Here is a 14,578-nt window from a genome sequence, read left to right on the forward strand (position 1 = left end):
AGCATCACCAAGGACAGTGTTGTCAAATGAGGGAAGATATATATTTTTTAATTGCACACAAGTAGGTTATGACTCAGTCCAAATGATACATTGTGCCAAAGTGAGAAGTATTCTATTTGCTTTACATTGTTCCCGGTCACATTTGTAAGCTTTCGCCCAAGATACTGTCAGCTGTTGATGTAGTAAAAAAATTTTGATTCACCCTTTTAAAGATCATGCACTTACCAGAGATTGCCTTGCAGCTGTTATATGGTCCCTGTTCTCATTTGGAATACCACAGTTGCTATGAAAAGATGTACTGTAATGTGAAATTGTTAGCCTTATTCCCAACTTCAGCAAAGGAGTGGATATTAAATGCATCAGCTTATTGTTCAGTAATGTGGAGATGCCGGCATTGGACTGAGGTGGGCACAGTGAGAAGTCTTACAACACCAGGTTAAAGTCCAACAGCATTGTTTCGAACCACTAGCTTTCGGAGTCACAGATGCTGCGACAACGGATGAACGGACATCACGCGAAAATCGCCAGGCAGGAATGTTCCCTTCCAGTCGGAGAACACTTCAGCAGTCAAGAGCATTCAGCCTCTGATCTCCGGGTAAGCGTTATCCAAGGCAGCCTTCAGGACGCACGACAACACACAATCAATGAGCAGAAACTGATAGCCAAGTTCCACACATGTGAGTACGGCGTCAGCTGGGACCTTGGATTCATGTCGCATTACATTCATCCCCCACCATCTGGCCTGGGCTTGCGAAATCCTACCAACTGTCCTGGCTTGAGACAATTCACACCTCTTTAACCTGTGATTATCCCTCTCTCCAGTCACTCTGCCTAGACTTGTAAAGACTTAATTACCTGGAAAAAGACTCACTCAAAGTATTGTCTTGCAACATTGACTTTGTCTATAGTGTTTCTGGAACCCACCTCTTCATTCACCTGAGGAAGGAGCTGTGCTCCGAAAGCTAGTGATTTGAAACAAACCTGTTGGACTTTAACCTGGTGTTGTAAGACTTCTTACATTATTCAGTGAGATGCAGCAGACGCTGGAATGGAGTCAAGCTAAATATAAGGGAAGGCTCAGTAATATGATTCAATGGACCTGATCCTTTAGTGATAGTAGAAGAAAATGGCAAACATTTCACATTTCACACATTCATTTTTAAAAAAATTTAGAGTACCCAATTATTTTTTCCAATTAAGGGGCAATTTGGCATAGCCAATCCATATACCCTACACATCTTTGGGTTGTGGGGTGAAACCCATGCTGACATGGGGAGAACGTGCAAACTCCACGCAGACAGTGACCCAGAACCCAGGTCCTCAGCGCCATAGGCAGCGATGCTAACCATTGTGCCACCGTGCTACCCCACACATTCATTTTATGTGAAGTATTTAATAAGCTGTCTTGCATAAACTAATATTGAAATGATGCAATACAATAGCTGGTCCGGTGATAATGAAACCGATTAAATATTTTTTCTGCTTTTTATTTATCCAACGCATTACGCACATATTGAGGGTTATTATATTAAATCATTGACCTGAGGATTACAGAAGTGACTTATGTCAGTCCAAAAAAGATTGAAACTGTCATATGTTCAGTACTGCGAAATGCACGTTCATATCCATATCCGACATTCTCTACAACATTCCTACAACATTCCTACAATGCTGAATACATCACTACCATTGGCATTGAAAAATCTGGTCCAATATGTTGAAGGAAGATTTCTCAGGCAATCCATAACATCACTGCTACTAATCAATGCACATTATTGTATAGAAGTCCACTGGACAGATCAATCTGATTTTGTTCTGTTCATCTCACAGTGCAAACAGTTCTACAACTTACAAGAGCAGTCAGAACATTGAATTCACTGCAAAAACCCACAGTGGGGCAAGGCACCAATTATATCAACACTTCACACTAAAGAGGTAAGATTAAACATTAATCAGATTATTCCTGCACTATGTCCTGAATTGAGTACAGCAGGCTGGCCGACCTATCATCAATTAACAGTATAATGTGTTGCATAATATATTATGAAAGAGAAGGAAATACTGGCAGGAGGAGTTTTGTATCAAGTACAGTACCAGGTTCCGTCCTCCCCAGTAATCTAAACAAACTGATCTTTTCAAGATTACGAGACATTTTTATAAACACAAAATAATCACCATCCTTGATGGGGCCAAGTGCTGGAGCCCCAGGGACAGTGCTATATCTTCCAGGAACTACCTTAAATCACGTGTATGTTGGTGACGAGTACTGAATGTAGTGTACAATATGAAGCCTTATCAAAACAGTGGATAGTTTCCACCGGGCAGCCTCAGTCTTATATTCAACATGTTTGTCAGTATAGCTTAACATGCTGTTTGCTTTGTTCTGATATAACAGGACATAGTTATTGTTAAGTAAGTTGCCATTCCACAATCTCCTTCAACCTAGCCTTTAGAAAATTTACAGTTTGAGAATTACAGATTATCTAAAACAGGCAGCCGAAAACTCATAAATGGTTGTAAGGTAATTTATTAGGAAGCAACAGTTTAACTAAATAGTCAGGAAATGTATCCGACTTGTGAGAGATGAGAGCGGTTCAGTGGTCTCAGAAGATGAAGAGGTGGTTGGCACACATTGCACTGATCTCAGTAGCTTGTGATAACAATTCTGCTCTTTGGTTGCAAGTGTTGCTCGTTTTGGTGAGTGTGCTTTACACTCAGTTGGCTCTGTTTTATAACCTTGCTCTAGAGTCGCCAGGTATCTTTATGATACCACCACGAGGTTCAAGTTCAAGTGCTGATCAATAACTCAATACACCAGTTAGTAAGGTTCAAATCAAAACACATTTATTTATTTATTTTTTAAAATAATTTTTATTGGCATTTCTTACGGAAAATATAAAATATAACAACAAACAATGAAATGCAACAAAATAACCCATAACAGCTGTAACACCCCCCAGACCGTATCAACGCATGTATCATATCCCCCCCACACCCCCACCCCCAACAAGAGAACTTAAAAATAAATTAAAATTAAATAAACATAGTCATCGTCTCCCCCCCCCTTTTCCCTCCCCCTTCACCGCGGGGTTGCTGCTGCTACTGTCCCAGTACCCTATCGTTGAGCCAGAAAGTCGAGGAAAGGTTGCCACCGCCTAAAGAACCCTTGTCCCGATCCTCTCAGGGCGAATTTGACCTTCTCTAGCTTAATAAAACCCGCCATGTCATTGATCCAGGTCTCCACGCTTGGGAGTCTCGCATCCTTCCATTGTAGCAAAATCCTTCGCCAGGCTACTAGGGACGCAAAGGCCAGCACACTGGCCTCTTTCGCCTCCTGCACTCCCGGCTCCACCCCAACCCCAAAAATCGCGAGTCCCCATCCTGGCTTGACCCTGGATCCCACCACCCTTGACACCGTCCTCGCCACCCCCTTCCAGAACTCCTCCAGTGCCGGGCATGCCCAGAACATATGGGCATGGTTCACTGGACTCCCCGAACACCTGACACACCTGTCTTCACCCCCAAAGAACCTACTCATCCTCGTCCCAGTCATGTGGGCCCGGTGCAGCACCTTGAATTGGATGAGGCTAAGCCGCGCACACGAGGAGGAAGAATTAACCCTCTCCAGGGCATCAGCCCATGTCCCGTCTTCGATCTGTTCCCCCAGTTCCCCCTCCCACTTAGTTTTCAGCTCCTCTACTGACGCCTCCTCCACCTCCTGCATAACCTTGTAGATATCAGATATCTTCCCCTCTCTGACCTAGACCCCCGAAAGCACCCTGTCACTCACCCCCTCGCGGGAAGCGAAGGGAATCCCTCCACCTGCCGTCTAGCAAATGCCTTTACCTGCAGATACCTGAACATGTTTCCCGGGGGAAGCCCAAATTTCTCCTCCAACTCCCCCAGGCTCGCAAACCTCCCATCGATAAACAGGTCCCTCAGCTGTCTGATGCCCGCTCTGTGCCAACCCTGAAATCCCCCATCAATGTACCCCGGGACGAACCTATGGTTCCCCCTTAACGGAGCCTCCATCGAGCCCCCCACTTCTCCCCTATGTCGCCTCCACTGCCCCCAAATCTTGAGGGTAGCCGCCACCACCGGACTCGTGGTATACCTCGTAGGAGGGAGCGGCCACGGCGCCGTTACCAGGGCCCCCAGGCTTGTATCTCCACAGGACATCCTCTCCATCCGTTTCCATGCTGCTCCCTCCCCCTCCATCACCCACTTGCGCACCATCGACACGTTGGCCGCCCAGTAGTACCCCGAGAGATTGGGTAACGCCAGCCCCCCCATCTCTACCCCGCTCCAAGAAGACCCTCTTCACCCTCAGGGTCCCATGCGCCCAAACAAAGCTCATGATGCTGCTGGTCACCCTTCTAAAAAAGGCCCTAGGGATAAAGATGGGCAAACACTGGAAGAGGAACAAGAACCTCGGGAGAACCGTCATTTTGACGGACTGCACTCTACCCGCCAACGATAGCGGCACCATGTCCCACCATTTAAATTCCTCCTCCATCTGCTCCACCAGCCTGGTAAACTTAAGCTTATGGAGAGTCCCCCAACTCCTGGCCACCTGCACCCCAAGATATCTGAAACTCTTCACTGCCCTCTTAAACGGGAGCCTCCCAATTCCCTCCTCCTGATCACCCGGGTGTACTACAAATACCTCGCTCTTGCCTAAATTTAACTTATAGCCCGAGAAGCCCCCAAATTCCGCCAACAGCTCCATCACCCCCGGCATTCCTCCTTTTGGGTCCACCACATATAACAGCAGGTCGTCCACATACAGCGATACCCAATGTTCCTCACCACCCCGCACCAGACCCCTCCATCTCCCTGACTCCCTCAACGCCATAGCCAGAGGTTCAATCGCCAGTGCAAAGAGCAAGGGGGACAGGGGGCACCCCTGCCTGGTCCCACGGTAGAGCCTGAAGTACTCCGATCTCCTTCCATTTGTAACTACACTCGCCATTGGAGCCGTGTAGAGCAGCCTCACCCATTTGATGAATCCCTCCCCAAATCCGGACCGCTCCAGCACCTCCCACAGGTACCCCCACTCAACTCTATCAAACGCTTTCTCTGCATCCAGCGCCACCACTATCTCCGCCTCCCCCTCCACTGCCGGCATCATGATAACATTTAGCAGTCTCCGCACATTTGTGTTGAGCTGCCGTCCCTTGACAAATCCTGTCTGATCTTCGTGTATCACCCCTGGCACACAATCCTCTATCCTGGTGGCCAGGATCTTCGCCAGCAACTTGGCGTCAACATTGAGGAGCGAGATAGGCCTGTGTGATCCACACTGCAAGGGGTCCTTATCCCGCTTTAGGATCAGAGAGATCAGTGCCCGCGACATCGTCGGGGGCAAAGCCCCCCCCTCCCATGCCTCATTGAAGGCTCGCACCAACAGGGGGCCCACCAGATCCGCATACTTTTTATAAAATTCCACCGGGAACCCGTCCGGCCCCGGGGCCTTACCTGACTGCATTTGTCCAATCCCCCTGACTAGCTCCTCCAACTCTATCGGCGCCCCCAGCCCCTCTACCAGCTCCTCTTGAACCCTTGGGAAACATAGCCTGTTCATGAAGCTCTCCATCCCCCCTCTCCCCATCGCAGGTTCCGACCGGTACAGTTCCTCGTAGAAGTCCCTAAAGACCCCATTTACTTCTGTCCCCTTCTGCACTACATTCCCACCCCCATCCGTCACTCCACCAATTTCCCTAGCAGCATCTCGCCTACGGAGCTGATGCGCCAACATCCTGCTCGCCTTCTCCCCATACTCGTATACCGCGCCCTGCGCCCTCCTCCACTGTGTCTTGACCCATCAAGACTGCACCAGCCCTTACAAAAAATACCCTACTTAAGCCCACATCTTTACCCTATCCCAGTAACCCCAGCTGACCTTTTTGGACACTAAGGGCAATTTAGAATGGCCAATCCACCTAACTCGCACATCTTTGGACTGTGGGAAGAAACCGGAGCACCCGGAAGAAACCCATGCAGACACGGGGAGAACGTGCAGATCCGCGCAGATATATTTATCATTTGATAAATATATTCCCCCCGTCTTCGAATATTAATTATTTGTATTGTATCTCATACACCACAATTTAAAAATCGTTTAGGTCCCTCTGTAATTTCTCGGCTGTTTTCCATGCCCCCCTCCCCAGTTTAGTATCAGCTGTGAGTATTATCAATACATTGTATTTCCAAATCTAGGAGAATTATGTACATTTGAAACTTGAGGACCCAAGCACTGATTCTGGAGAAGGGGTAACTGGAGTGTGAGGAGGCATGTGTGGAATTTAAACACAAGCATCAACCAGTTAGGCTGAATGACCTGGTTCTGTACCATAGGTTGAATGGAAACTCTATGGACTGGATCTTTGGTGCCTGCGGGGGCTGGGATCACGTTGAGTGCAGGAGTCAATAATAGCCCCACTGGCTGGAGTACCAGTTCCCTGGCTTGCCTTTTTCATCTGCCTTCATTCCAAGGATTGGCCACACTCTGAATAATCTTGCTCCAATTAATGTCTATTCTCTGCTGCCCTTTCTGCTTGCTCTATAGAGAGGTCAGTCCACGTTCTGATATTATCTGTCCATGCCATCTTGGGTTTTCCTTGTCCACATTTTCCAGATGTTCTTGACTTGATGGGGAGGCGGTGGGTGGCGTAGTGGTATTGTCACTGGACTAGTTAACCAGAGACCCAGGGTAATGCTCCTGGGATCCAGGTTCAAATCCTGCCATTGCAGATGATGAAATTGAATTCAATAAAAATCTGGAATTAAAAGTCTATTGATGACCATGAAACCATTGTTGATTGTTGTAAAACCCATCTGGTTCACTAATGTCCCTTAGAGAAATAAATCTGCCATCCTTCCCTGCTCTGGCCTACATGTGACTCTAGACCTACAGCAATGTGGTTGACTCTCAACTGCCTCCTCAAGGGCAATTAGGGATGGGCAATAAATGCTGGCACAGCCTGCGACGCCAGCATCACATGAACAAATAAAAAAAGTTCCTCTTTTTCTAAACACTTCCTTCCTGTTCGCATCATGTGTCCAAAATGCCATGACCTCAAACAAGTTCCCTTTAATACCAATGTTCTCAAGCATCCACTTGTTTATGCTTGGCCATCCATGATACACATAATATCCATCTCAGTCCTTTCATTTCAAAAGCTCTGAATAGTGGCTCATCACTCTTCGTGATGGTCCTGCTTTCACAGCCATTGTCACCGGCCACACCAGGGCTTTCAGATGCTGCATTTTCATTGTAATTGAGATGCTGGTCACTTGATCCTCAAGGCTATTTTTGTGGCGGTAAATAGGCAGGGGTCAATAGGGCATCAGCACTTGATGGATAGCTGATCAGGCTCATCAAGAATTGGCTGAGAGTAAATAAAGGCCTAATGAGACCAATTAAAGATCAGCTGAGGTTTTCCAGCTGGCCTTCAGGTTCCTGCAGGTAGTGCATGCCAGTTTAGGTGCCTTCAGGATCATCAATTCTTCCAAAAAAAATAAAGGATACGAGCGAATGGAGAGACCAAGCTCAAGGGAACAAAGCAGGAGGAGACTTTGGTTGGTAGGGGTATAGTGAGTGACCTCTGTGCCTTCCTTAATGATGACTTGGCCCCCTAGGACAACCCATTGGCAGACCCTGTGGGTAGTACTGAAGGTGACCTTGGTCTTCAGCATCTTCGCCTCAGGGTCATTTAATGCACTGCTGCTGACCTCTATTACAGGTGGATGCTGCCTGCTGTATGCGCACCATCACAGACGCCCTCTTTGTAAAGAAGCAGACAGGTGTAGCCACACAAACACAAGGCAATGAGTTTCACTTCTATAACCGTCTTCTCCCAGGTCCAGGGCACCAGGGATCGCCCCTGTGGCTATGGAGTAATCCATGGAAGGATCAGACCGATTAAGTGGAAGGAGTACCATTCCATCAATGTTCAGCTGGTCTCGAATGTGGGGAGAATTTTTACACACCTGTGCATTCCTTTGAGGGAATTGCCATGCCTCTTTTAAATTCTGTAAGTCAAAGTTGTCTCAGCACTTCTATCCCAACCTCAAGATACACCGATGGATTCTGGGAGATGAGGGCTACCTGCTGAGGAGGTTGCTTCTGACTGCACAGTGGGACAGTCAGGCAGAGACCCATTGTAGATATAATGAGAGCCGCCTGCAAGCCAAGAAGATTCCAATGCATTGACAGCTTCAGTGGAGCATTACACTCCTGCCTGGATGGTCTGAATGGTCGCCATGTGCTGTATACTTCACATCATAGCGCACAACCCAAACCCACGACCACTACCATCTAGAAGAACAAGAGCAACCCATAGCTGGCAACCCCATCACTTATAGCTTCCCCTCCAAGTCACTCACCACCCTGACTTGGAAATATATTGTCGTTCCTTCACTATCACTGGGCCAAAATCCTGGAATTCTCTCCCTAACAGCACCTCAGGGACTTTAGCAGTTGAAGAAGACAGCTCCTACCACCTTCTGAAGGTAAACTAGGAATACGCAATAAATGCTGGCATAGCCAGCGATGCCCACATCCGGCAAATTAAGTTTTTTTAAAAAAAAGCAGAGGGGTGTGATGCTTCAGGAGGCAGAGCTTGAGGAACGCCTCAAATCATCATCATCACCAGAGAGGAGGTTGGAGGTTGGCCAGGGTACTCTGGGTCAGAGGTGAAAGAACCGTAGGGCGACCACCGAGACATGGCAGAGCATAGGCCTGGAGACGTTGGAAGGAATCCACACAGGACACTTGTGTTGTTGCAAGGAACCTACTGATTCAGTAGCGGTTCAGATGAGGGAACTCCTGAGTTGCTAATAACCTGGCACTGGACAAAGCCTGAGGCTTCACATGCGCAGCAGCCTTTCTAATACAGGCATCGCATAAACACAGCCTGCAAGCTGCGATCTCCAATGACAATGGTGAGCAGCTGATGACTTCTGTGTATTCTGTAAATAGTCTAGGTATTGATCTATAAATAGTATATGAACCGTTGCATACGCCAGTGACTTTAATATAGCATTGAGTGAGACAAGTTTGTTACATACATACATAAATAACACCACAGTGACCCACTCAGTGTACAAGATGCTGGGATGTCCTCCAAACATACACATTCTGCCACCTCCGGAGTGGGTGAGGATGGCCTGCTCACATCTTTGACTATGCGGCTGTGAGCATTCTGGCGGTCGCCCTCATTGTGCCTGTTGCGGCCCTTCCTGCGACTGTACTGCCGGTAGCTCTACAAGGGCAGCCGTCGTCAATGGGTCCTGTATCACAGATGCTCACCCTGTTTAAAATGTTGTCTCAACTGCTCCCAAATCCGCAGAGTGGACACCACTACCGGACTCGAGGTAAATTTTGCTGGGGAAAACGGAAGCGAGGCAGTTACCAAAGCCCCCAAGCTAGAAACCCTATAAGAGCCCGCCTCCATCTGCCACCGTGTGGAAGCCGGTTCCTTGAGCCACCCCAGTAGTTTTCCAATATTAGCTGCTCAGTAATAAAATTAGAAATTCGGGAAAGCTAAGCTACCTGATTGTCTCCCTCCTTGAAGAAACGCAACATGAATCTTGCTTGCCCAAATTAAGGAAACTATCAATTTGTTGACTCTGACAAAGAAAGATTTGGGGAGAAAAAAGGGGAGACCTGGAGAAAGAAATAGAAATCTCGGGAGGACATTCATTTTAATAGTCTGAACTCCGCCCCCTAGGATAGGGGGAGGTTATCCCACTTCTGCAAGTCAGGCTTAACCCCATTGACTAGACTAGTGTAATTTAGTTTCTGAAGCAAAGTCCAATCATGGGCACTCAGATCCCCAGATAATGAAAGCTAGATCTGGCCAGGCGAAAAGACAAGAACTCCAGACCGGCTCCCCTCGCCTGAGGAAGTTCACTGGAAAATATTGACTCTTGTCTAGATTCAACTTATACCCGATAAGGAGCCAAAATTCCGAAATAACTTCTTTATCTCATCTATGGTGGAGACTGGGTCTGTGATATAAAGAAGCAGATTATCTGCAAGCAAGGGCACCCTATACTCCGTCCCTCCCCACTTTATCACCCTCCATTCAGTGGAAGATCCTAACTCTCTGGCCAAAGCAAACAAAAGCGGAGACAATGGGCAACCTTGCCTCGTACCTCTATTCAGCTGAAAGTAACCCGAGTTGAAGGCGTTTGTGTGAACACTTGCAGTAGGGGCCCTGTACAGAAGACAAATATCAAGACGAGTTAAAAATTTTGGCCCAAAACCAAACCTCCCCAATATCTCAAAGCAATACCACCATTCCACCCGATCAAAGTCCATTGACAAAATCACCTCCAGTTTGGGCACTGGAGACGGGGAGAGGACGATGTTTGATAATGAGTGTATATTGGCCGACACTTAAAACCTGACTCTTCTTCTGAAATCACCTCTGGAAAGCAGGGCTCCAACCGCAGCGCCAATACTTTAGCAGAAATTTTGCCCCATTCAACAACGAGATAGGCCGATATGATCCACACTCAATAGGGTCCTTATTCTTCTTCAGAATGAGGGAAATAGAGACCTGCACCAATGTAACGGGCAATACTCCTCGGGACATGGAATCATTAAACATGTCCAATAACAGTGGGATCAAGTGCCTCGCCAAAGACCCACTGACAGTCACATGTCTCCCGTTCGGGTCCCCCAAGATCTTAGCCACAGAAAAAGGAACTCTTTTGTTAATCAAAATTGCTGTCCCCTGGGCTCTACCATCGAAGCACAAGTGGAATACCTGACCCATCTCTTGGTTAATCTTGTTTGCTCTCTGACCCGCAAATGAATCTTTTGCAAAAACACCACGGGCAGGATTCACTCAGCCTGGGGCCGGGCCGGAGAATCCCCGTACCGGCGAGAATCGCGCCACGCTGCCCCGACGCCGGCAAGCGGTTCTCCGCAGAGCTGAGAATTGGCACCGGCGTGGTTGGTGCGGTGCTAGTCAGGGGCCGTTTTACGCGACCCCCCCCCCCCCCCCCCCCCAGCCGATTCTCAGCCCGGGATGGGCCTAGCGTCTGTCGTAAAAACGCCAAGTCCCGCCGGTGCCATCCACACCTGCTCTCAGACGGCGGGACCTCGGCATGGATGGGTCCAGGGGCGGCCTGTGGGGGGAGGGGGGTCCGACTCGGGAGGGGGCTGATGTGGTCTGGCACGCGATCGGGGCCCAGCGATCAGCGGGATGACCTCTCTGGCTGGGGGCCTCATTTCTTCCACGCCGGCCCCTGTAGTCCTGCGCCATGTTGCATCGGAGCCGGCGCGTTGAAGGAAGCCACTGCGCATGCACGCATTGGCGCTGGTGCCATTGCGCGCATTGGCGCCGGTGCCACTGCGCATGCGCGGATCCTGCGACGCCCAGTTGATGCCGGGATCAGCAGCTGGAGCAGCGTGAACCACTCCAGTGCTGTGCTGGCACCCTGTAGCAGCCAGAATTGCTGATCCTGGGGTTGTGTTGACGCCATCGAGAAACGCAACAACGATTCCGAAGGCGTCAACACTTAGACTCAGGATCACAGAATCTCGCCCCATAAATGAAAAATGAAAATCGCTTATTATCACAAGTAGGCTTCAAACGAAATTACTGTGAAAAGCCCCTACTCGCCACATTCCGGCGCCTGTTCGGGGAGGCTGGTACGGGAATTGAACCGTGATGCTGGCCTGCCTGGGTCTGCTTTAAAAGCCAGCAATTTAGCCCACTGTGCTAAACCAGCCCCATATCAGCACTCGATCTTTTCAGGTGAGCAAATCTCCTCAACCTTTTTACTAGGCCATTCAAACCCCTATACATGCCAAGTGACCAGCCAAATAGGGGGCTTTCCACCCTCCCCCACCATCCTCCCTCCACTGACCCAGAGTCCGCCATTTCGAATGGGGTAATCTAGCAACTAATTAGAGCACAGGCACCGGCCAACCCAAGATGGCAGCCAGACCCTCCATCCTGACAGAACAAAGAAAAAACTGTAGTCACAGTCAGAAAAATATCCCTATCCTCCCCACCGCCCAACAATACCACACTCAAATAAACAAACAACCAAAAGGCGAAAAGAGACGCCTAGCCCCTATCTCCACTACCCCTAACCCGAAACAAAACAAAAATACTAAGCTCATTATCTAAAACTACACCCATAATCTAAAATTATCCCCCACCACTCTTCTCCCGTTAGCCAACTCTTCAGCTAGCAGGGGGCCCTCCCTTGAGCAAAGACAAATATATAGCCATAACCAGCAGCCCGCTGCCCAACTCCAACTTAAAATCAATGAAAAAAAGAGCACCCTCCCACACAAGAACAAAAAAATACATACTTGCAATAGAAACCCCAACAAGGACCTTGTGAGAATTACATTTAAATCGCCTGCAGCCCATTCTTCTTAACAAAAGCATCTGCCTCCTCTGGCAGTAGAAATAATGGTCCTTCATATCAAAAGTATCTCTGAAATATGCAGGTTATACCACCCCAATCGAACTCCGCTCTTATACAACACAGCCTTGGTCGTGTTAAACGCCGCCTGCTTTTTATCCAGTTCTATGCCTACATCCTGGTAGAGCCTGATAGCGTGGCCCTCCACTTGCAGTCCCACTGATCTTTCGCCCATCTCAAGACTCGTTCTTTCTCCTGAAAACGAATGAACCAGCTCGTGTGTGACTAGTCCCTACATGCCGCCATCAAAAGTCCTGATGGGGTTCCCTCAATTTGTATGGAATCTTCATCCTCCTTTAGATCATCCTCAGATCACAATGTGCTCTTCCACTGATTTGGAGGGATCTGCTGCTGGGGCAGCTGGAAACCCCTCTAGTTACAACTGGGCCACCAATAAGAGTGTTCAGTTCAGATTTTGTAGCACACCATGCACTCCAATCACATTTCCACTAGTAGGAGAAACTGGAACATGAGGGCACAGCCTCAGACAGAGATGAGGAGGAATTTCTTCAGCCGGAGGGTGGTGAATCTGTGGAATTCATTGCCACAGAATACCGTGGAGGCCACGTCACTGAGTGTCTTTAAGACAGGCATAGACAGGTTCTTGATTAATAAAGGGATCAGGGGTTATGGGGAGAAGGCAAGAGAATGGGCATGAGAAACATATCAGCCATGATTGAATGGTGGAGCAGACTTGATGGGCCGAATGGCCTAATTATGCTCCTATGTCTTGTGGTCCCATGGACATCAATACTGAGGCTCATAACTGAATGGCTATGGAGAGAGTTGTGCACCGTGGGTGGAGAGAGCTGGGCACCATGTGTGGAGAGAACTGTGCACCATGTGTGGAGAGAGCTGTGCACCATGTGTGGAGGGAGCTGGGCACCGTGTGTGGAGGGAGCTGGGCACCGTGTGTGGAGCGAGCTGTGCGCCATGTGTGGAGAGAGCCGTGCGCCGTGTGTGGAGAGAGCTGCGCACCGTGCGTGGAGAGGGCCGGGCTTCCTGGGCAGGACATTGTGCTGCTTCTGCATACACTCCATGTGCTGCCACTTGTGCCTCACCATGAGCTTGGCCACATTCTCATGGGATGGAGCTTATGCGCTGGATTTCCCAAGACATGGTTGAAGTAATTTGTACTTGGGACTCCTCCATTTACAGTGCATGAGCTCTCACTTGCTCAGGGAACTCTGACCACCCACCTACTGCTGCAGGCACAAATACAAAGCCCCAAACTGAAATTCCTGAGGCCCCATCTTACTGCTCCTCAGGGCATCATTGCAACTCTCCTCTCTGCACGGAGAGGGACTGTCCCCAGATGTCTCTGCCTCTGACAGCTGCTCTATGTTCCTCACTCACTGCCCTGACTCTAAAACTGCACATGGGATGCAAATATGTGAGCTAGTGCTTGGTGAGCCGAGTTTGCAGTAACGCTGCTTCCCCAGACAAGTTTCCCTCCTCTTGCTTCCGATGTGTTGCTTGGCTCCTGTTTGTGGGTCCACAACCATGACAACTGCTATCACACTATTCCCACAAATGTCTCTTCCCTGGCCCTATGTGCCTGGAATAGGGAATTTGCTGTTTCGTTCATGTTCTCACAGCAGGGCCAAAGCTATCTTTATGGTTCTTCCCTCAATAGTCCACTTTTCCATCAGTATTGGTGTCCCATCTGTGGTCAGTAGTCTTCCACAGGCATGAAGCACTCATTTCTGATGGCTGCCTCACTCCCAGTAAGAGTGGGCAGTTAATGTGAGAGGGACACTATCACTGCCAATTGAATGCTGCTTCTGACGGCTCGGGTATAGAGATGATTTCATAGAATTTACAGTGCAGAAGGAGGCCATTCGGCCCATCGAGTCTGCACTGGGAAAGAGCACTCTACCCAAACCCACACCTCCACCTTATCCCCATAACCCAGTAACTCCACCCAACACTAAGGGCAATTTTGGACACTAAGGGCAATTTAGCGTGGCCAATCCACCTAACCTGCACATCTTTGGACTGTGGGAGGAAACCGGAGCACCCGGAGGAAACCCACGCACACACGGGGAGAACGTGCAGACTCCGCACAGACAGTGACCCAAGCCGGGAATCGAACCTGGGACCCTGGAGCTGAGAAGCAATT

General features: G+C 48.9%; 1 protein-coding gene across 4 annotated transcripts in view; it reads left to right on the plus strand.

The window, feature by feature from the left end:
- Positions 1 to 14,578, plus strand: part of LOC119962862 (protein FAM149A-like) — a 159,431-nt gene that overhangs the window by 120,171 nt on the left and 24,682 nt on the right. For all 4 annotated transcript variants that reach the window (XM_038791058.1, XM_038791059.1, XM_038791061.1 and 1 more), the window contains exon 11: positions 1,831 to 1,935. In XM_038791058.1, the coding sequence (XP_038646986.1) occupies positions 1,831 to 1,935 (105 nt within the window). The remainder of the gene's footprint in view (positions 1 to 1,830; positions 1,936 to 14,578) is intronic.

The sequence above is a fragment of the Scyliorhinus canicula genome, chromosome 3 (assembly GCF_902713615.1).
Source record: "Scyliorhinus canicula chromosome 3, sScyCan1.1, whole genome shotgun sequence".
NCBI lineage: Eukaryota > Metazoa > Chordata > Chondrichthyes > Carcharhiniformes > Scyliorhinidae > Scyliorhinus > Scyliorhinus canicula.